The sequence below is a fragment of the Pipistrellus kuhlii genome, unplaced genomic scaffold (genome assembly GCF_014108245.1).
Source record: "Pipistrellus kuhlii isolate mPipKuh1 unplaced genomic scaffold, mPipKuh1.p scaffold_m20_p_4, whole genome shotgun sequence".
Classification (NCBI taxonomy): domain Eukaryota; kingdom Metazoa; phylum Chordata; class Mammalia; order Chiroptera; family Vespertilionidae; genus Pipistrellus; species Pipistrellus kuhlii.
This window is the reverse complement of record NW_023425540.1, coordinates 5,687,357-5,704,088: the sequence shown is the minus strand read 5'-3', so window position 1 is coordinate 5,704,088 and position 16,732 is coordinate 5,687,357. Positions and strand designations below refer to the sequence as shown.

Below are 16,732 nucleotides of genomic sequence, written 5' to 3'. Positions count from 1 at the left end.
AACATGAACCCATTATCTCAAAGGATAAAAAGGGCGGGAGGCAGTGGTATGCGCTCTGTTCCTGCGGTCGTGAAAGAAAGCTGACCTCACGCTCCCCAAGGAGGATGCAAAAATAAGTCCTCCGCTGACCTCGCGTGTCCATAGAAACAGCCGTGTCCCTGCTGGAAGGGCTTCTGAAGGGCTGGGAAAGGGTTGCAGAAAAGGCCGAGAGCGGCCAGGCCCTGGCTGCCCTCCCGCAAGGCACTCAGCGGGTCCTCAGGAGGCGACCTCAGCCCTCAGGGCCCGGTACTCACGGGAGGTCCGGACGGTGTGGCTAGGCGGGCTGCGCGGGCTGCGGCCATGGGGGTTCATGGCTCTCACGGCAAACTGGTAGTGGGTGTCTGGATCGAGGCCCCTGATAACCATGGAGTCCATCTGGATCTGCTCTTGGATGAAGGTCCAACTGCGGTCGAAATCTGGCCTTGATGGAGGAAGGAAGAGGATAAACAAGAAGCGCGGTCAGGCGCAGAGGCAAGGGGCGCTGAATGGCCATGCACATCCATGGCCTTGAACTTGGCCAGCAAGGCTCATGCAAACGAGGGGACCGTCCCTGTCTGAAAGCCATCTTGATTTTCCATCACAGGTCGTTGTTTGCAAGTGCCTGCCGGTAAAAGCAGGCAGGTTTTTGGAGGGCTGGTTTTTAAATCCCGTGTGAGGACCAGCCACCCGCTCCTCGCAGGGCCTTGGCTGTGCACAGAGGTCCCCCCCGGGAGTCGGTTTCCAGGGCTCCGGCCTGCAGATGTTTCATGGACCAGCTTCCCCTGACAGCCCCATTCCCGGAGGTCAGGGGAGCACAGATTCCGTGGGCTCAAAGTCTGCTCACAAAATAAACAAATAAAAGTTTTATGGGGTGACTAATTTGTAGGGATCGCCATGGGAAAACCCAGGCGGATTCTGTCTGTGGCCATTCTTCTTACTCTGAGTAAAACTGCAGAACTGTCCCCCTGTGCAGAGAGAACGCAGACCCTCACTCAGAGCCACCCCTGGGGAGGCAGCTCACAGAGGGACAGAACCACTCAAATCCTACCGGCTGCTCTTTCACGTCTGTAAGTCTTTATTTTCTCATCTGTAAACTGGGCGGAATAGAAGTACTTCTCTAAGAGGGCTGTGGTACAGATGGGATAACATTTGTATCCTCAGCAGAGTGCCTGGTGTCCCATCATTAACTCTCAGCACGTGTTAGCCATTATCTAAGGGAACTGCACACATCACAGGGGTAGGAGGAAACCCTGGCCACCTGCTTACTCTAGACCTGGGTGCATCTGGCTGGTCGGCACTTGAAATGGGGCTAGAATGTATTGTGAGGGTAAAACATACATGCCGGAAGGCTATTCCAGCCTGCCAGCACAGCTAAATCATCTGGAAATGGCTGAAGGCATTTCCCCAAACCTGAAAAGGATGCATAAAGGATTGCTTACTGCCAGACAGCTGAGGGCATTTCAGTCTACATGTTATTGTCTCCTCCTGACCAAACACCTGAACAGCAGACAGAAGGCAGTTCCCCCAATCTGACAATGGAGTTTGTGTACTAAACCCTGGCCTTTGATGTATATTTTCTTTGCCTTAGGACAATTAGTATTAATAAAAAGCAAGGGGTCCTGAGACAAGAGAGAACTTGGGGCCTTTAGCTAAGTCTTCTCTGGCCCCCCAAATGTCCTCCAAAATTATGTTTCGTCTCTGGACTCTTGATTAATTTACACACAGCACTTCTCCAGATTCCTGAACCCTTCTAGATGCTGGATTAAGACTCCCAGCACATACACTGGGTTTTTAAATGAAAAAAAGAATGTACACTATCTCATTGATTACATACTGAAATGATATTTTGGATGTACAGAGTTAAAATATGTTATTAAAATTAACTTCATGTATTTCAATTATAATGCCACTATTAGAAAACTTCAACCTCTGAACCGCTCACATTATGGGATCTGTGCTGCTCTGTGTGGACTTCCCAGCGGTGGGAGAACAGAGCATCCTGGGTAATAAGAGCTGTGAGGTGACACTTGGGAAGGACTGTGGGTGACAGGAGGGCCGTGAGGGTGGCCTGGCTGGAGTGGAGGTTTTGTTAATAGCTAATAATAGCCACCATTTATCAAGTTCTTAGGAAGTACAGTAACCCCCTTACCTACCAGAATGCATGTCAAGGCCCCCAGTGGGTACCTGAAACCATGGATAGTACTGAACCCCGGCTATACTATGTTTCCTCCTCTACGTACAAACCTAAGATAAAGCTTAACTTATAAATTAGGTACATTTTACCAAGAATAACAAATAATAAAATAGAACAATTGTAACAACCTACGTGTAATAAAACTTAGGTAAATGTGGTTTCTCTCTCTCAAATGTCTTGTTCTCACCTTCTCATTTAAAGGAAACACTTCATGGCTTCACTTTGGTACATCCACATTGCCAGCATCACCGCTCCCGCTCATTGGAGACATCAGTAAGTAAAATAAGGCTACCTCAACCACAAGCACTGTGATGCCATGCCGGCCGATCTGCTCTTCTCACCCGTCTCAGCAGGTGATCTGATAGCCATGGGGGCTCCTAAATGACAAGCCAGCAGGTAGCACAGAGAGCCTGCGGACACTGGACAAAGGATGAGTAACATCCCCAGAGGAACGGAGTGGGAGAGAGGGCGATTCCATCACGCTACTCAGAACAATGTGCAACTTAACATGTATGAATTGTCTAGTTCTGAAATTTTCAGTGTCATATTCTTGGGTCACGGTTGACCACACGTAACTGAAACCGCAGAGAGGGAAACCATGAGTAAGGGGACACTATCGGACCAAGCATGATTCCAACTTAATTCATATATTTCCACCCCCCCCCCCCAAACTACCCTATGCAGCAAGTAATCGCATGAAAAGCCCTCTCCCATTTTACAGGGGAAACTAAGGCATTTACAGGGACGTCACTTGCCAGAGGTCACAGCGGATAAATGGTGAGGCCAACTTGGGTTGATGGGGGAAAGTTAGACTAAGAAGACCCTTGATATTGGATGAAAACCTGGGGGTACAATGGCTGGCGGGAGTCCTCCACCCTTTAGCTTGCTGCCTGGTCCCCTCTCTGGTGCTCTATTGTTAAACACCTCAGCTCACAGGTGTTTAGAAGAAGCCAGGAAGCAAAAAAAAACCTGATGTTTATCCTTCCTGAACTTATTGTGCATGGCAATATTCATTTTGCTGAAAGAGATGCTAAGATGATACCTAGATTTCTCTAAAAGGTGAAATGGAGTCCTTAAACCCAAGAAAAGATGCCTCCTCAGGCTCACAAAACTGAGGGGTTTGTGGGGCTGGACCACACAGGAATCAACGCGTGGCAGCAGCAGACTTGGAGGAGGCAGGGCCGGTTTCTCTTTCTTGATCCCCTCTCCCTACAGACGGCTTTCCCCTGTAAACTATCTTTGTCACCCAAGAGGAACCCTCAGAGAGTGGAAGGAAACACATTTACAAAGTAAAATTAATAAAATCACAGAGGAAAGCCACAGGGAATGCCCTAAAAATAAGGTCAGAAAGGTACAGTCTTCCTCCTCTTACTCCCTGCCAGGCTTCCCTGTGGCATTTCCAGAGGAGCTGACCTGGAACTGTTCTCGGATGCCACCGCCACCATCGCCCTGTAAAAATGACACCCCCTCCCCGGAAGGGCGATTGCTTTGTATTCATTCATTTCATGCAGGAAAGAAAGCTACGTTTTCAGCAAATAAGAGATTAGAATCATTAACCTTTCATTTCATTATATAGAATATCAGTTCAAAACCTTTACCACCTGGCCTCTGCTTTTCATGGGCTGTGCCTTTCAATGCTGCGAGTCTCTCAAGGTGCAGCAGTGCAAAGGGGAGGTAGGGAAAGGGACAACTAGACAAAAGGATTGTCTTGGGTCTCTCTCCAGCCACCGCTTCCTTTTTCAATTAAAGGAAATTATTTTATTCAACTACTCAGCTGCCAGTCAAATCACCATAGCAACTCTACCTGCCAATGTCCCCAACGATGAAAAGGCTAGAGGAAGAGAAGCAGACGAAGAATGCGCTGCCACCCCAGGTAAAGATGGGCAGCCACCAGCAAATGGGCAGTGGGCACACTTTTCCAAAGGGTGGGCGAGGGTTGGGTCAGGTCTTGCATCTCCAGGAATCAGCGGAGCACCTCTGCATGGTGGCTTGGCAGAGGAGATCGGAGGCACAAGCAAGGTGCTGGCAGTGGCTAATCAAATCCCAGTCAACTGGTTCAAGTGATCAAGATTCACTCACTGGTACAATGAGGTGGGGAAAAGCATGACCCCTGTCAAGGTAGCATCCAACCTGGTTATCGGCATCTTAGAGGTCATTTTGCCCAAGTGCCTGAAGGCTCTCAGAAATTGCACGTGAGAGCTTATGTGTCAACATTATTTTATTTTTCTTAGTAAAGGGTCCTCAGCTTTCACCAGATTCTCAACAGCTTTAAGAGCCACTTGTCTAGTCGAGGCTCACATTTGACCCACATGGACACTGAAGAAAAGAATTTATCCAAAGTCACACAATCAATAGGTGATCTATTTTTCTGTTTCATTCCTTTTCTTTCTTTTGGCATTTAAACACCTCTCCCATTGCCAACCTCATCCTTACTGGACAACTGTTTTTCTTGGTTCCCATCAAACCCAGTAGGCAGCTGCCATGGGCTAGTCAATTGGCAAGTGATTAATGATTATCAACTGGGCTTCCATCACAGAAGTTAATGTTCTGGAGACTTAAGAAACTACAAACATAGTTCTTAGGGAGTTTACAATCTAATTGGGAGATACTACATCTAAGTATCAGGAAGCCAGTGCAAAATAACGTATTTCAGGAGTTCTATTTGAATGGGTCAATGTGAAAGAAAATTCTGGGGAAAGTCTAGGAGGACCAGGAAGAACTTAAGTTAGGCTTGGGATGTATTTGAGTTTGGATAACTGAAAAGGAAGAGAGCATCTTTGGGTGGAGGAGGACAGAGCAACATCAGCTCTGTGTACAATGTGCACATGGAAGATACCCCACAGTACATGTTTGGATGGATGTAGACACACAGTAGATGTCAAATAAATGATGGTTGAGCTGAACTGAAACATCTTTAGAATTTCACCTTAGGAATAACAAGACGCCCTAAACCAGGGGATAGCAAACTTCAGCCAGCTGCCAGGCTGTGTAAAGTAATGTGTTAGGGGAACACAATCTCACTTGTTTGTTTAGTTGTCTATGGCTGCTTTCCTGCTACAATGGCAGGGCTGAATAGTGGAGAAAGAGACATATAACTGGCAAAGCATAACGTATTTGCTATATGACCCTTGAGAAAGAGTTGTACAACCCTTGGCCCAAAACAGCAATCTTTATTTATTTTTAAAATATATTTTTATTGATTTCAGAGAGGAAGGAAGAGAGGCAGAAACATCAATTATGAGAGAGAAACACTGATTGGCTGCCTACTGCACATCCCACAATGGGTATCAAGCCCCCAATCTAGGCATATGCCCTGACTTGGAATCGAATTGTGACCTCCTGTTTCATAGGTTGATGCTCAACCACTGAGCCATGCCAGCTGGGCACCGAAACAGCAATCTTTTAATTTGTTTGTGCTGCTTTGATAGTCTGAGGAAGCATCTGAGCCCTCTCTAAGAATATTTTTTTAAGTATTTTTATTTATTTCAGAGAGAGAGGAAGGTAAAGAGAGAGAGATACAAACATCAGTGATGAGAGAAATCACCAATCTGCTGCCTCCTGCACGCCCCCTAACTGGGGATCAAACCCTGACCAGGAATCGAACCGGGACCTCCTGGTTCCTACGTCAGTGCTCTACAACTGAGCCACCCTGGTCAGTCTCAGAATATTTTTAATGAAAAAATGACATACGTAGGATCACCAAGAAAACCAATCATATTGAAAACAAGGATAAAAACAAAAAAAATTATGATCTATAAATAGATGTATTTCTTTATTAATACATCAAATAACAATACTTTGCAATAGATTTAATTACCACAATAATTTTATCAATAAATAGTGATGAGCATGACTAGTATTTGGGGATGTGTGCAAATGTAATGGGATAAGAAAACATCTAGAATGCTAATGCTGACAGAGTCTCAGGAATTTTTAATACCACCATGGCTTGTTGCCTATGTTCCTATTTTCTTTTTCTTTTTTTTAAAATATATTTTATCATTTTTTCATAGAAAGGAAGAGAGAGGGAAAGAGAGTTAGAAACATCAATGAGAGAGAATCATTGATCCGCTGCCTCCTGCACACCTCCTACTGGGGGGATATGCCCTCAACCAAAGTACATGCCCTTGACCGGAATCCAACCTGGGATCTTTCAGTCCACTGAGCCAAATCGGTTTCGGCTGTTCCTATTTTCTTAAAGAGCACACTAGGTCTGGTGAAACTACAGATGTAATCTTTGTCCAACCAAAGTCCAGGGACCCTTTGAATCCTATCCATGGGCCTCCTGAGGATCTGCGGAGTGCAGGCCAACACCCTGTTCTAGAAGAGATATGACCCCCAAGACCACCCAGGGCGACACAACAGAGGCGAGCAAGAACCACATGATGTAAAGAGCCTCTGCTCTCTGTCACTGTCATGGGAGCTGCTGGGCACGGAAACGAATTGCAGAGGAAATCCAGAACCACTAAGCAGCCACAGGTTTAAAAAAATGTATCATTTGACCTTCAGCTTCCAGCCTTCTCTCTTTACTTACAAATTGGTTCAATCCAACCCAATGACAAGCAGACGGATAGAGTGGAGAAGGAGACTCAGCTGGCATTTCGTCCCAGGCCAGCAAGGACACTCCTCCACTCACAGCTCCCACAGGGTTCCTGCCTACACAAGGGCTCAGGTTAGTGGCCAGCCACAGTGTGACCAGGGATGGCATCAGAGGTGCTCATGGTGGGAGGGGCTGGAGCTTTTTGGGGTCGATGTGTAGGAAGGACAGTTGGTGAGATTCTGCAAGGCACTCAGAATCGCCCTCCCACCCGAGCCCCAGAGGGTGTGATGTGTAGGAAGGACAGTTGGTGAGATTCATAGCAAAGCTCTGAAGCAATTTTAACAAATCGGGTCACATTATAGAAAAACTACAGGTAAGTTCAGTGAAAACTATTTTTCACCTTACACCTGTCTAATGATAGCACACTAGTATGGGAAGCATGGCGTCCCATTTAGAACATCACGGGTGATAAATATTTTTCCAGAACTTGGTTTTCATTGCCACCATAACATATATTTTTTTGCTTATGAGAAAGACACTTACCCTGGGGAAATTCTTAGGCAGAGAGAGGAAAGTTTCTCAGACATTTATAGCCAAAATATTTCAAAACATAGGTAGCTATATTTATGCTTGGTTCTTATTTTAACAAACGCTAAGCATTACTGCCCACAAATAAATTTTCAGTATCACTTTAGAAATGTTCTCTTTCATCATGAATGCACGATTTTTCTGTTTTAAGAAAGCAGGTAACATTTCGAAAACATTACAAAATGGGTTACAGCCTGCAGCCTTACTTAGAATTTGCTTCTTCAAATCTTCCCTATCCTAATTAAAAATTTAAAATCTACTGTTAGCAAGCAGGATAATGAATAACCTCAGGTCAACTGTAGGGGAAAACAGAAGCTGGATGAGGAACAAAAATGTGCTTGGTCGTAAGTCCAGGGCTCTGGAGAGCATCATGAATACATAATATCTACCTGCAACATCACCAAAACTAGCCAGTGAGCAGTCAGTTCCCCATACTGGTGTAATTTCTGGTCTGGTGTAATTTCTCAGGTTCATCTTTTATTAGCCAGGTAAGTGTTTCTAAAGATTTTAAAAGACTATTTCCCAACAATGCCTTTGATACCATTATCCTTGTTTCATAAATAAGAAGAGCAACTGATGTATAAGTACCTACCAAGCCAGAGAAAGAACCAGAACCTAATTCCAAGGACAGAACCTAGATGGAACCTTCACATTAAGATGGCTGAAATTTGAGCATAACCTCTGGCCATAAACTGATTTAGACAATTTCTTAGCCTTGGCCTGCCTCTTGAATATAGCAAGAAACTTTGGGCTCTCAAAGGGAGACCCGTCACAGGTATTTCTATATGCAGGAGGTTATCCGTATCCAGGCAAAAGACTTCAATATTAAACATTAAACAGACCTCTCTGGGGAAAACAGAATGATTGAGGACCCCCAGAGCTGTTCAGACTAATTGCAATTCCTGCCAGAGCACAAGAGAACTCTCCCTAAACACAGGTCCTCAGGCCTCACCTGTAATGGGAAAGTCTTGGAGATGTTTACAAATGAATGTGGGGATTTATCTTGCAGCCAAACAGTAAATGCCACAACCAGCTGTGAAAGCTTTCTCTCTGGTCCAACAGCAAACAGCAGCTGAGCTGAGGCTCCCCATGCCCTTGGCCAGCAGGGCTGGGGGCTGACGGGCTGTGTTCACACTTCTTTCCCTCTCGGAAGGTGGGTCAGACGTGAAGAGATGTGGGTTGTGTAGAAAGAGCATGGGGCTGGATGTCAGGGGACTTCACTTTCCATTTTATTCTGTCTCCATCTAGTCGTTTTGTCTCGGCAAAGCAACTTCAGCAACTGAGTCTCACTTTCTTTCTTTGTAAAAGGAAAATAATGGTGGGAAGGAAACAAAACATTGCATGTCTACTGTGTAGATATAAACACTGTGTGAAATCTATGCACAGCAGCCCTGCAATGAGGGTCACATGAGCTTGACATTACAGATGAGAAAATGGAGGGGGCTGAGAAAAGGTCATGTGACCAGCCACATATTCTGGCAGAATTCCTAGTGCAGGACTGGAATCAGGAGCTGGCTTCCCTATTCTACCTGGCTCCATTTGGAACTCCAAGATGTCCAGTAATACTAAAGTTGAAGCTAGCTTTCCAGGGCATTATTACAGTATATTTTTCAAGATAAACAGAAAAACACACACACACACACACACATATATATATAATAGTTTGTTATGATGATGAATAACTTAAAAATATACCTAAGAATTTGGGGTCTAAACCCATCAAATATTAGAGACAATTCTGAATATTAAAATGCATCTTTGCAGAGAGAAATTATAATTATTAAACGTAGGTATAGGACAGCCACATATACCTGGCACTCTTCTGGGTGTTTTGTTTAATATATTTTATTGATTTTTTTACAGAGATGAAGGGAGAGGGATAGAAAGTTAGAAACATCAATGAGAGAGAAACATCAATCGGCTGCCTCCTGCACAGCCCCTACTGGGGATGTGCCCGCAACCAAGGTACATGCCCTTGACCGGAATCGAACCTGGGACCTTTCAGTCTGCAGGCCGACGCTCTATCCCTGAGCCAAATCTCTTCTACTGTAGGTTTTTAATGTTGACAAATTCTTCCTCATCTGTGATTTCCTTTGATTCTCCTAACCACACTTCACCATGTTTTGCAGCTAACGATACTGTCCTCAATGCCTGGGGGCCCATGTCAGCTCCTGGGTTCCTCCACTTCTGATTTCGGTGTCAGCTGTGTCAGCTTGGAGTTCCAAATGGAGCCAGGTAGAATGGGGAAGCCAGCTCCTGATTCCAGTCCTGCACTAGGAATTCTGCCAGAATATGTGGCTGGTCACATGACCTTTTCTCAGAGAGCTTCCTGTGAGCTCAGACTCTCCTCCTGGCAAAGCCAACATCCAACCTCAACAAGCACCCGCTGAGCTCCTATCACAGCTCCTTCCCTCCCAGGAGCCATCCTTGATCCACAGCCAGCAGCGCCTGGAAGGTGAGAACTATGCCCCTGAAGGAACCCTGGTCAGCAGAGAAGAAGGAAGGCAGAGAGCAGAGGCTCCTGTCCTTTACATAGGGACTTTTCGGAGAAAGAACTCTGCACATCAAGTCCCTTGGAAGGAGCTAGAATCACACATGGTGATGTGCCCTCCTTCCTTCTCTCACTTTCCTCATGTCTCATTCTTACTTGTAAACAAAGTAATAAAACACCGTGCAAACAAAATAAGTGACTTGCACCCAAGTCCCTGTCTCAGGCTTTGCTTTGGGGGGACCCCAAACTATGAGAGGCATGGAGGGTCTCAGCAGAGGAAGTGTCAGGCTCAGGGCCCCCTGCCCCAATTCTTCTGGTTCTTAATCCTGTGAACTTTTCATATCTCTACTTTCAGTTGTACACACAAGGCTACAAGCTGTAATTCCTACTTTCTACCAAGATGCTGGACTTAAAACAAGTTTTAAAAATGCACACTTCAGAGCAAAATGAGTACTGAATGATAACCATTATTTGTACCAGGGGGTTATACAGATCATCTACCTTTAAAAAACTTGACTTTTCCCCCAAATTTTTGAAGTAGTATTACATTTTGCTTTGCTGGTAAATGAAAAATGATGAGTTTTTGTCCATAAGAAAGCTGAAGTTTTAGGACTTCCCTATGTTATGCTTTTAACTATTATTGAAATCAGAATTAGAATCTTTTCTACTCTAGGCTTTATCTACCAAATCTACTCAACAACAGGATTGTAGATTATCCTTAAGGCAGAGCATTGGCCTGGAGCTTTAATAAGAGGCAAGTTTTGTTTTTGTTGTTGTTGTTGTTTAATGTTCTTCTCTTTTCCTGTAGTTGCACCACAATTTCCACCCTCTTGAGCTCTTGGTCATGTACTGCAGGTCTGAACAACCTGCCCTTCCTCACTTCCAGAGCTCAGAATATGACATGTGCCGACAATTATTGTGGGCTCCTCCCTGGCCACACTGATTGGCTCAGAGGACAGAGAGGAAGCCAAGCCTGGGCAATTAGAGTGGACACGGGGACTTTGATGGGTCCTTGCCCAGCAGGGAGCTACACAAGCTGGCTGCACATCTTCAGTGCCTGGTGGCCATGTGGCCACCTACAGAAAAAGCCTTCCAGAAACAGACCAGCGAAGGGAAGGCGTGGCACAGAAATGGATGGAGACAGACTGTCGAGGTCACATGATCTGTCCTCCCTGAATTTAGACTTGCCATTGGATTTTACAGTCCCAGGAGCCCCAGCATTCCTGCCTCATCTTCCTTCAAGCTCCTGCCACTTGGAATGCAACAAACCATCCAGAAACACGCTCTGTACTCTGCACTGAAAAAACTCGGTGCAAACTTCTCTAGACAAACAAATAAGTGTTTCCCATGACCAAGGAATAAGCTGGAAGTCGAGGACTAGAGCGGAGCTATTCAAATCTTGGCAGAATCCTCTGTCCCTGCTTCAGAGAGCCCAGGAAGGAGGTACTGAGCAAGACCCTTCGTGATCGTGCAGCAGCCAGCCCCAGACAACCCTTCGCCTCTCCTGCAGAGCACACTGACTACACACCTTGCTTCAGTAGCTCGGTGCTTCCACTCACATCCCAGCTGCAACTGGGGCTCAGAGGATGGACTTTAGATGGGAATTCCTTCGGCTCATTTTGTTCTTTTGCTCAAAATTACCTAGCAGCACTGAGAAGCCGTTTCACATTTTACACTCTTAGAAAGCTTCTAGTCACCCTTGTACCCTTTGAGAAGCAGAATAAAAAGGGCTGGAGAGGTGATGAGAACAAAGAAAGCTGAAACTACACCAGGAAACTTGCCCAAGGCAATACAGATACAATGAACTGTACTTGTTTTTAAAGGTCTTATTCCTTCTCCCATCAAGTATTTATTTCAAAGACAAAGTTCCAAAGGCAGGGAGGCATGTTCCCAGCCTGAAATGTGGGCAGACTTGACTCTAATTGTGGAAGGGAAATGGGAAAGAGGTCAGGTGAGTGGGGCTAGGTTTACCAGATGGCCCTCCACAGAAAAGTCATCTGTTAAACACACACACATACACACACACACACACACACACACACACACACACACACAGACACACACACGCACACACGCTATGAGCCCATGCTTCCTCTAGTCTTCTAGCTTAGAATACCTGAGGTCACTGCCTTTGGCTTCTGGGGGTGATATACAAACTCACCTGATGAATTCCACCGAATAGTACTGAACAGGGGAGCTTCCTTCACTCTCTCCAGGTTTCCAAGAGAGGGCCACCTCGGACTCAGAAACCACAGTGGCGTGCGGCTGCTGGGGTGCTGCCGGAGGCAGGCAGGAATCTAGGCGAGACAGCAGGCAACTCGTTGGTTTAGGCTCTTGGCTGCAGGAGAGGCTTAATATATATATATATATATATATATATATATATATATATATATATATTACACACACACACACACACACACACACACACACACACACACACACACAACAGGTCTGCTTCCTACTGCCTAAACCTCTCTATTCCGAGCAGCCTGAAAAATCCACCCCACACAAACAAAACTGGGTTCACCGTGTAAGGCTGGAGTCAGTAAGAACTGATCTCCTCGTCTTCCCCCAACCCCCCTGGCTGGAAATCTAACTAAACTATCATCCGGTCCATTGACTTTGGGATACTCAATGGAGTGTATCCTTCAAAACCTCAAATCATACCCCAACCTCCTAACAGCCTTTCCTCTGTTTGAATGTTGGAATTGATATTTACCTACAAGGAACATAAATGCTCAGCCTCTTACTTTCTGTGTGTGTGTGTGTGTGTGTGTGTGTGTGTGTGTCCCTGGTGATAATCAGAATACATATCAGTGGCAGGACATTTGGGAAATGCCCTCATGTATAAAGACATAGGCATCACCCATGATCCTCTTGCTCAAAGCTAACTGCTGCTGTTATTTTCATACCCAGACTTTCATATCACTCAGCCTTCCTTTGTACCTCTGCCTCTGCCAGAAACATTTTTCCTGCTTTCTCTTCCCAGTGATAGTTTTCAAAATTTGGGGCAAATATGTGATTCTTCCTGAAACCCTCTCTGAGCCTGGAGGTGGAAGATGTGCTCTCTCCTAGGCCACTGCACAGACCTCGGATACCCTGGGGCTGCTCGCTCACTGCTTGCTTCTCCCTCTACAGAAGCTCCTTGTGAGTAATGCCGTGTGATCAAAGCATCTTTGCACCCACTGCCTCCTCTGTGAGCCTTTGTTGGGTCCCCTTTGCCTATAAATCTCTCTTCCCTCATCTCTTCCTCACCTTCTTAATTCCCACTCACTGTCAGATCTCCACTTTGAAGTCATCTCAGGGAACTCCTACCTCCCCCCTCCATCGGGTCTCCCTTGTACACTCTTACAGCACAGCAGGTAACATTTATCACTGTCTGTGCCTACACATTAATTAGATGGAGTCTTAACCCATCCCTCTATGTTCCAAGAAGGCAGAAGCTGTTCTGTTCACCACTGAATTCCCAGAGCCTCATACAGTGCCTGGTACATAGTGGATCCTTGTTGATATATATACTGAATTAAGGAAGGAATGGAAAGCATCCCTCAGTTTCCTATTATTAATTAACTGAATCCATTTTACCTTGGGGCAAGGTGGTAACATGCTGAGGAGAGCTAAACCACCCTTTGCCTGTCAGGCTGGAGGCTGCTACGCTCACTTGATATTCGGTGCTTGGTTTCAAATCTCCGATCACTTCTTCCTGTCAATGACCAAACAGGAAAGGTGTCAAAGGGGCAAACCAGACAAGTTCCATGAAGGCTGAATCTTGAGATTCCTGTGAAATTTTGCTTGGGACAGAGGTTGTTTTGCTTTCTTTGAGATTGGCCAAGTGTTCACATTTGTAAGGAGGAAAACATCATGATGTGTTTCCCAAAACTAGAAAATCACCCTTTATTGGAATCTATACAGTAAGTGACTAAGGGTGGGGAGCACATATAATGTGGACACTCTGGACAAAGGGATGATTCAAGACCTGGGCTAGAGGGAGCCTGATGGCGAGAGATTTCTTCACGCTACTCAGAATGAATGCAACTTAAAACAGGTATTATCTATTTCTGGAATTTTCCATTTAATATTTTCAGACCTCAGTTGACTGCAGGTAATGAAACTTCAGAAAGCAAAATGTGGGATAAGAGAGGACTGCTGTCGTCTTGCTTGGGTAAGTTCATCTTCTGCTCCCTAGCTTCCAGCACCTTCCTTCCCCAATCTGCATCTCCAGCTCAGACCTGCCTGTGGAGTCCAGCCGTGGGCCTGTGACTGCCTCCTGAACATCTCCATCCAACAACGAACAAGCAACTCAAATTCAACATAACCAACGCTCAACTAATCCTTTCTCCTCACACCCAAAACAAAAATAACCACCTTATTGCACCTCCTGTGCTCTTCCCCATTGTCCAAACCACAAATTCTTGACACTTTCCTCTCTGTTTGCCCGTCCTCACTCACTAAGTTACCTATGCAACAACCAGTACTCTTTCAGATCACTTGACTCTAGTAATGCCATTTTGTCCTCATAGGCGTTTCAGTCCAAGTCCTCGCAATTTTGACAATTATGAGAACACCAATACTGCCTGCACCTCCAAAGCAGACTCCACACTGTTAGAGTTATCCTCCTGAATCCCTAGTCTGATCATGTCACTTCCCACTTTAAAACCCTTTAGGACTGTGGTCGGCAAATTGCTGCTCGAGAGCCACATGTGGCTCTTTGGCCCTTTGAGTGTGGCTCTTCCACAAAATACCACGGCCTGGGCGAGTCTATTTTGAAGAAGTGGCATCAGAAGAAGTTTAAGTTTAAAAAATTTGGCTCTCAAAAGAAATGTCAATCGCTGTACTGTTGATATTTGGCTCTGTTGACTAATGAGTTTGACGACCACTGCCTTAGGAAAGCATATGTGTGTCCCCTGTTCATCCCTCCAGCAGCAGCTCATGTCACCTCCCTTCCCTGCATTCTACCTTCCCATCAGACTTAAGGACTTGGCAGGGCTCAGATTTATGCCAGTCAATCGCCTGCCCCTGGGCCTTTGAACCTGCTGCTCCCTCCCCATGAAATGCCCTTCTCCCCAGTCTTACCTTGCTCAGCCCCGCTCAACCCTCATGACTCAGTTCAGCCCAGACATTACCTCATTCCTTTGACCCCCAGCCTCCAGTCTGGTCAGGCAACCCTTCCTCTCCGCCTCTGTGCTTCCTGGCGTCCTTGGTGCACCTCAGTCTTAACACCATCACCTTACATTGTAACTGTCTGTCTATTTGTCACCTTCTCTGCACCCACCTGACGACGGGGAGCAAGTTCTTATTCCTCTGGCATCCCAGAGCTCAGCATAGTGTTATCAGACATGTAGCAAGTGCCCACGAAATGCTTTTTGATGAACAGATGCATAAACTTGTGAGTGAGAAAAACAAATGAAACCAAGATGTCCAAGGTAATCCGAGGAGCTCAAAGACAGACTGCCCTCTCCACCTGGATTCCCAGAATCAATACCCGTGCTCCAGGCCCTGGAGCTAGTGAGGAACTCCAGACACAGGCTGACTCCCTCCTACCATCTCCCTCCAGCCACCTGCACATGCCTCTCAGATGCTCCCTTTTTCCACTTTTCCTGAATCCTGACCTGGACCATTTCTACAGCCACCTGGGGAGTGTCTTCTTCTTCCCCCCCCCCCCCCCCCCGCCCTCCAGCCCCACTCTGTCCTACATGCAGCTGCACAAGGGGTCTTTGCTGAGCATATGGACCTGCTTTCACAGCCCCTCCTGCTCTAGTTCCCCTGCATCTGGGCACCTAATTCCACCATCTGCCCCCTGGTTTCAGGTCAAGTTGGGTTCAGAGACTGGACGTAGGTGGACAGCAGACTCAGTTCTCATGCTCTCCCAAGTACCACACACAGGCTTTCCCCATGGAAGCAGAGATGCATTTCCAAGCCCACTTGATGCTCTCACAGGCTTTTGCTGTAGGATCCCTTTCCCTGTGAATTCACTGTGTTGCATGAAGCGTGGGGGAGTAATGTGGTTTCACAGGTTATTACAGACATTAGCTATGAGCCAACACAAATCCAGCTCCCATTGAGTGTTGTTTCTCTGTCCAGAAACACGGACAACCTGACTTAATTCTTCTCCCGGCCTGTACGGTAGCTATCACTCTGATTTCATCTGTGGGAGAAAAAAGGGAACCCCTGAAAAGTTAGCGATTTGCTGAAGGCCATGGATGGCGAGGTGGGCATTTGAAGCCTTTTTTGTTTGACTCTGAGACCCAAGCTCTAATTCTATAATATGTGGATGAAAAATACTAGATAATATTTAAATCTACAAAACATACTTATTATAAACTCTGAAGACTAGGTGATTATTATTTTATCTATAATGTGGATGTTTATGTACTAGAAATTTCAAAGTTATCACTGAAAATCAGAACTCACATGCTGGACCCTGATTTCAGACCTCACTTTCCCCCTTTCACTTTCTCCTACTGCTGGAAACCCAGACCATTTGTTTCCAGAAATGATGCTAGATGTTGTTTTGTTCACTGGCCCGGTAATGGAGTTACTGGAATATGAGGGTAGCCAGTTCACATGGCTGAGAGGAGGCATGAAGTGAGACAAGTAGCCAGGAGACCCAGATTCTGAGCCAAGTAGCTGTGCCACTTAACTTCTCTGGGCCCACGTTCCAACACCGAAACGCTAGGGTTCTCCTTCAATAACCTTCACTGGTAGCTTTGAAGTCAGGGCTGGGTCTCAGTTGCCGTGGTGCAAGTTGGGAATGTCTAGCATCATGAGATGGAAGGCATCAGAAAAACAGAAGAATACTCTTTTCCTGACATCCTTCTTCCAATGGCCCAGACCAGGGCTGTGCAGGCCAGGGTGGAGGGAGGGGTGGGGTGGGGGTGGGGTTCCCATTCCCTGGTGG

General features: G+C 46.0%; 1 protein-coding gene across 2 annotated transcripts in view; it reads right to left on the bottom strand.

Annotated features, from left to right (window-relative positions):
• Positions 1-16,732, bottom strand: part of EGFLAM (EGF like, fibronectin type III and laminin G domains) — a 122,856-nt gene that overhangs the window by 54,364 nt on the left and 51,760 nt on the right. For both annotated transcript variants that reach the window (XM_045571510.1, XM_045571511.1), the window contains exons 5-7: positions 13,420-13,537; positions 11,993-12,128; positions 294-460 (exon numbers count right to left, since the gene is read on the bottom strand). In XM_045571510.1, coding sequence (XP_045427466.1) covers positions 294-460; positions 11,993-12,128; positions 13,420-13,537 — 421 coding nt within the window. The remainder of the gene's footprint in view (positions 1-293; positions 461-11,992; positions 12,129-13,419; positions 13,538-16,732) is intronic.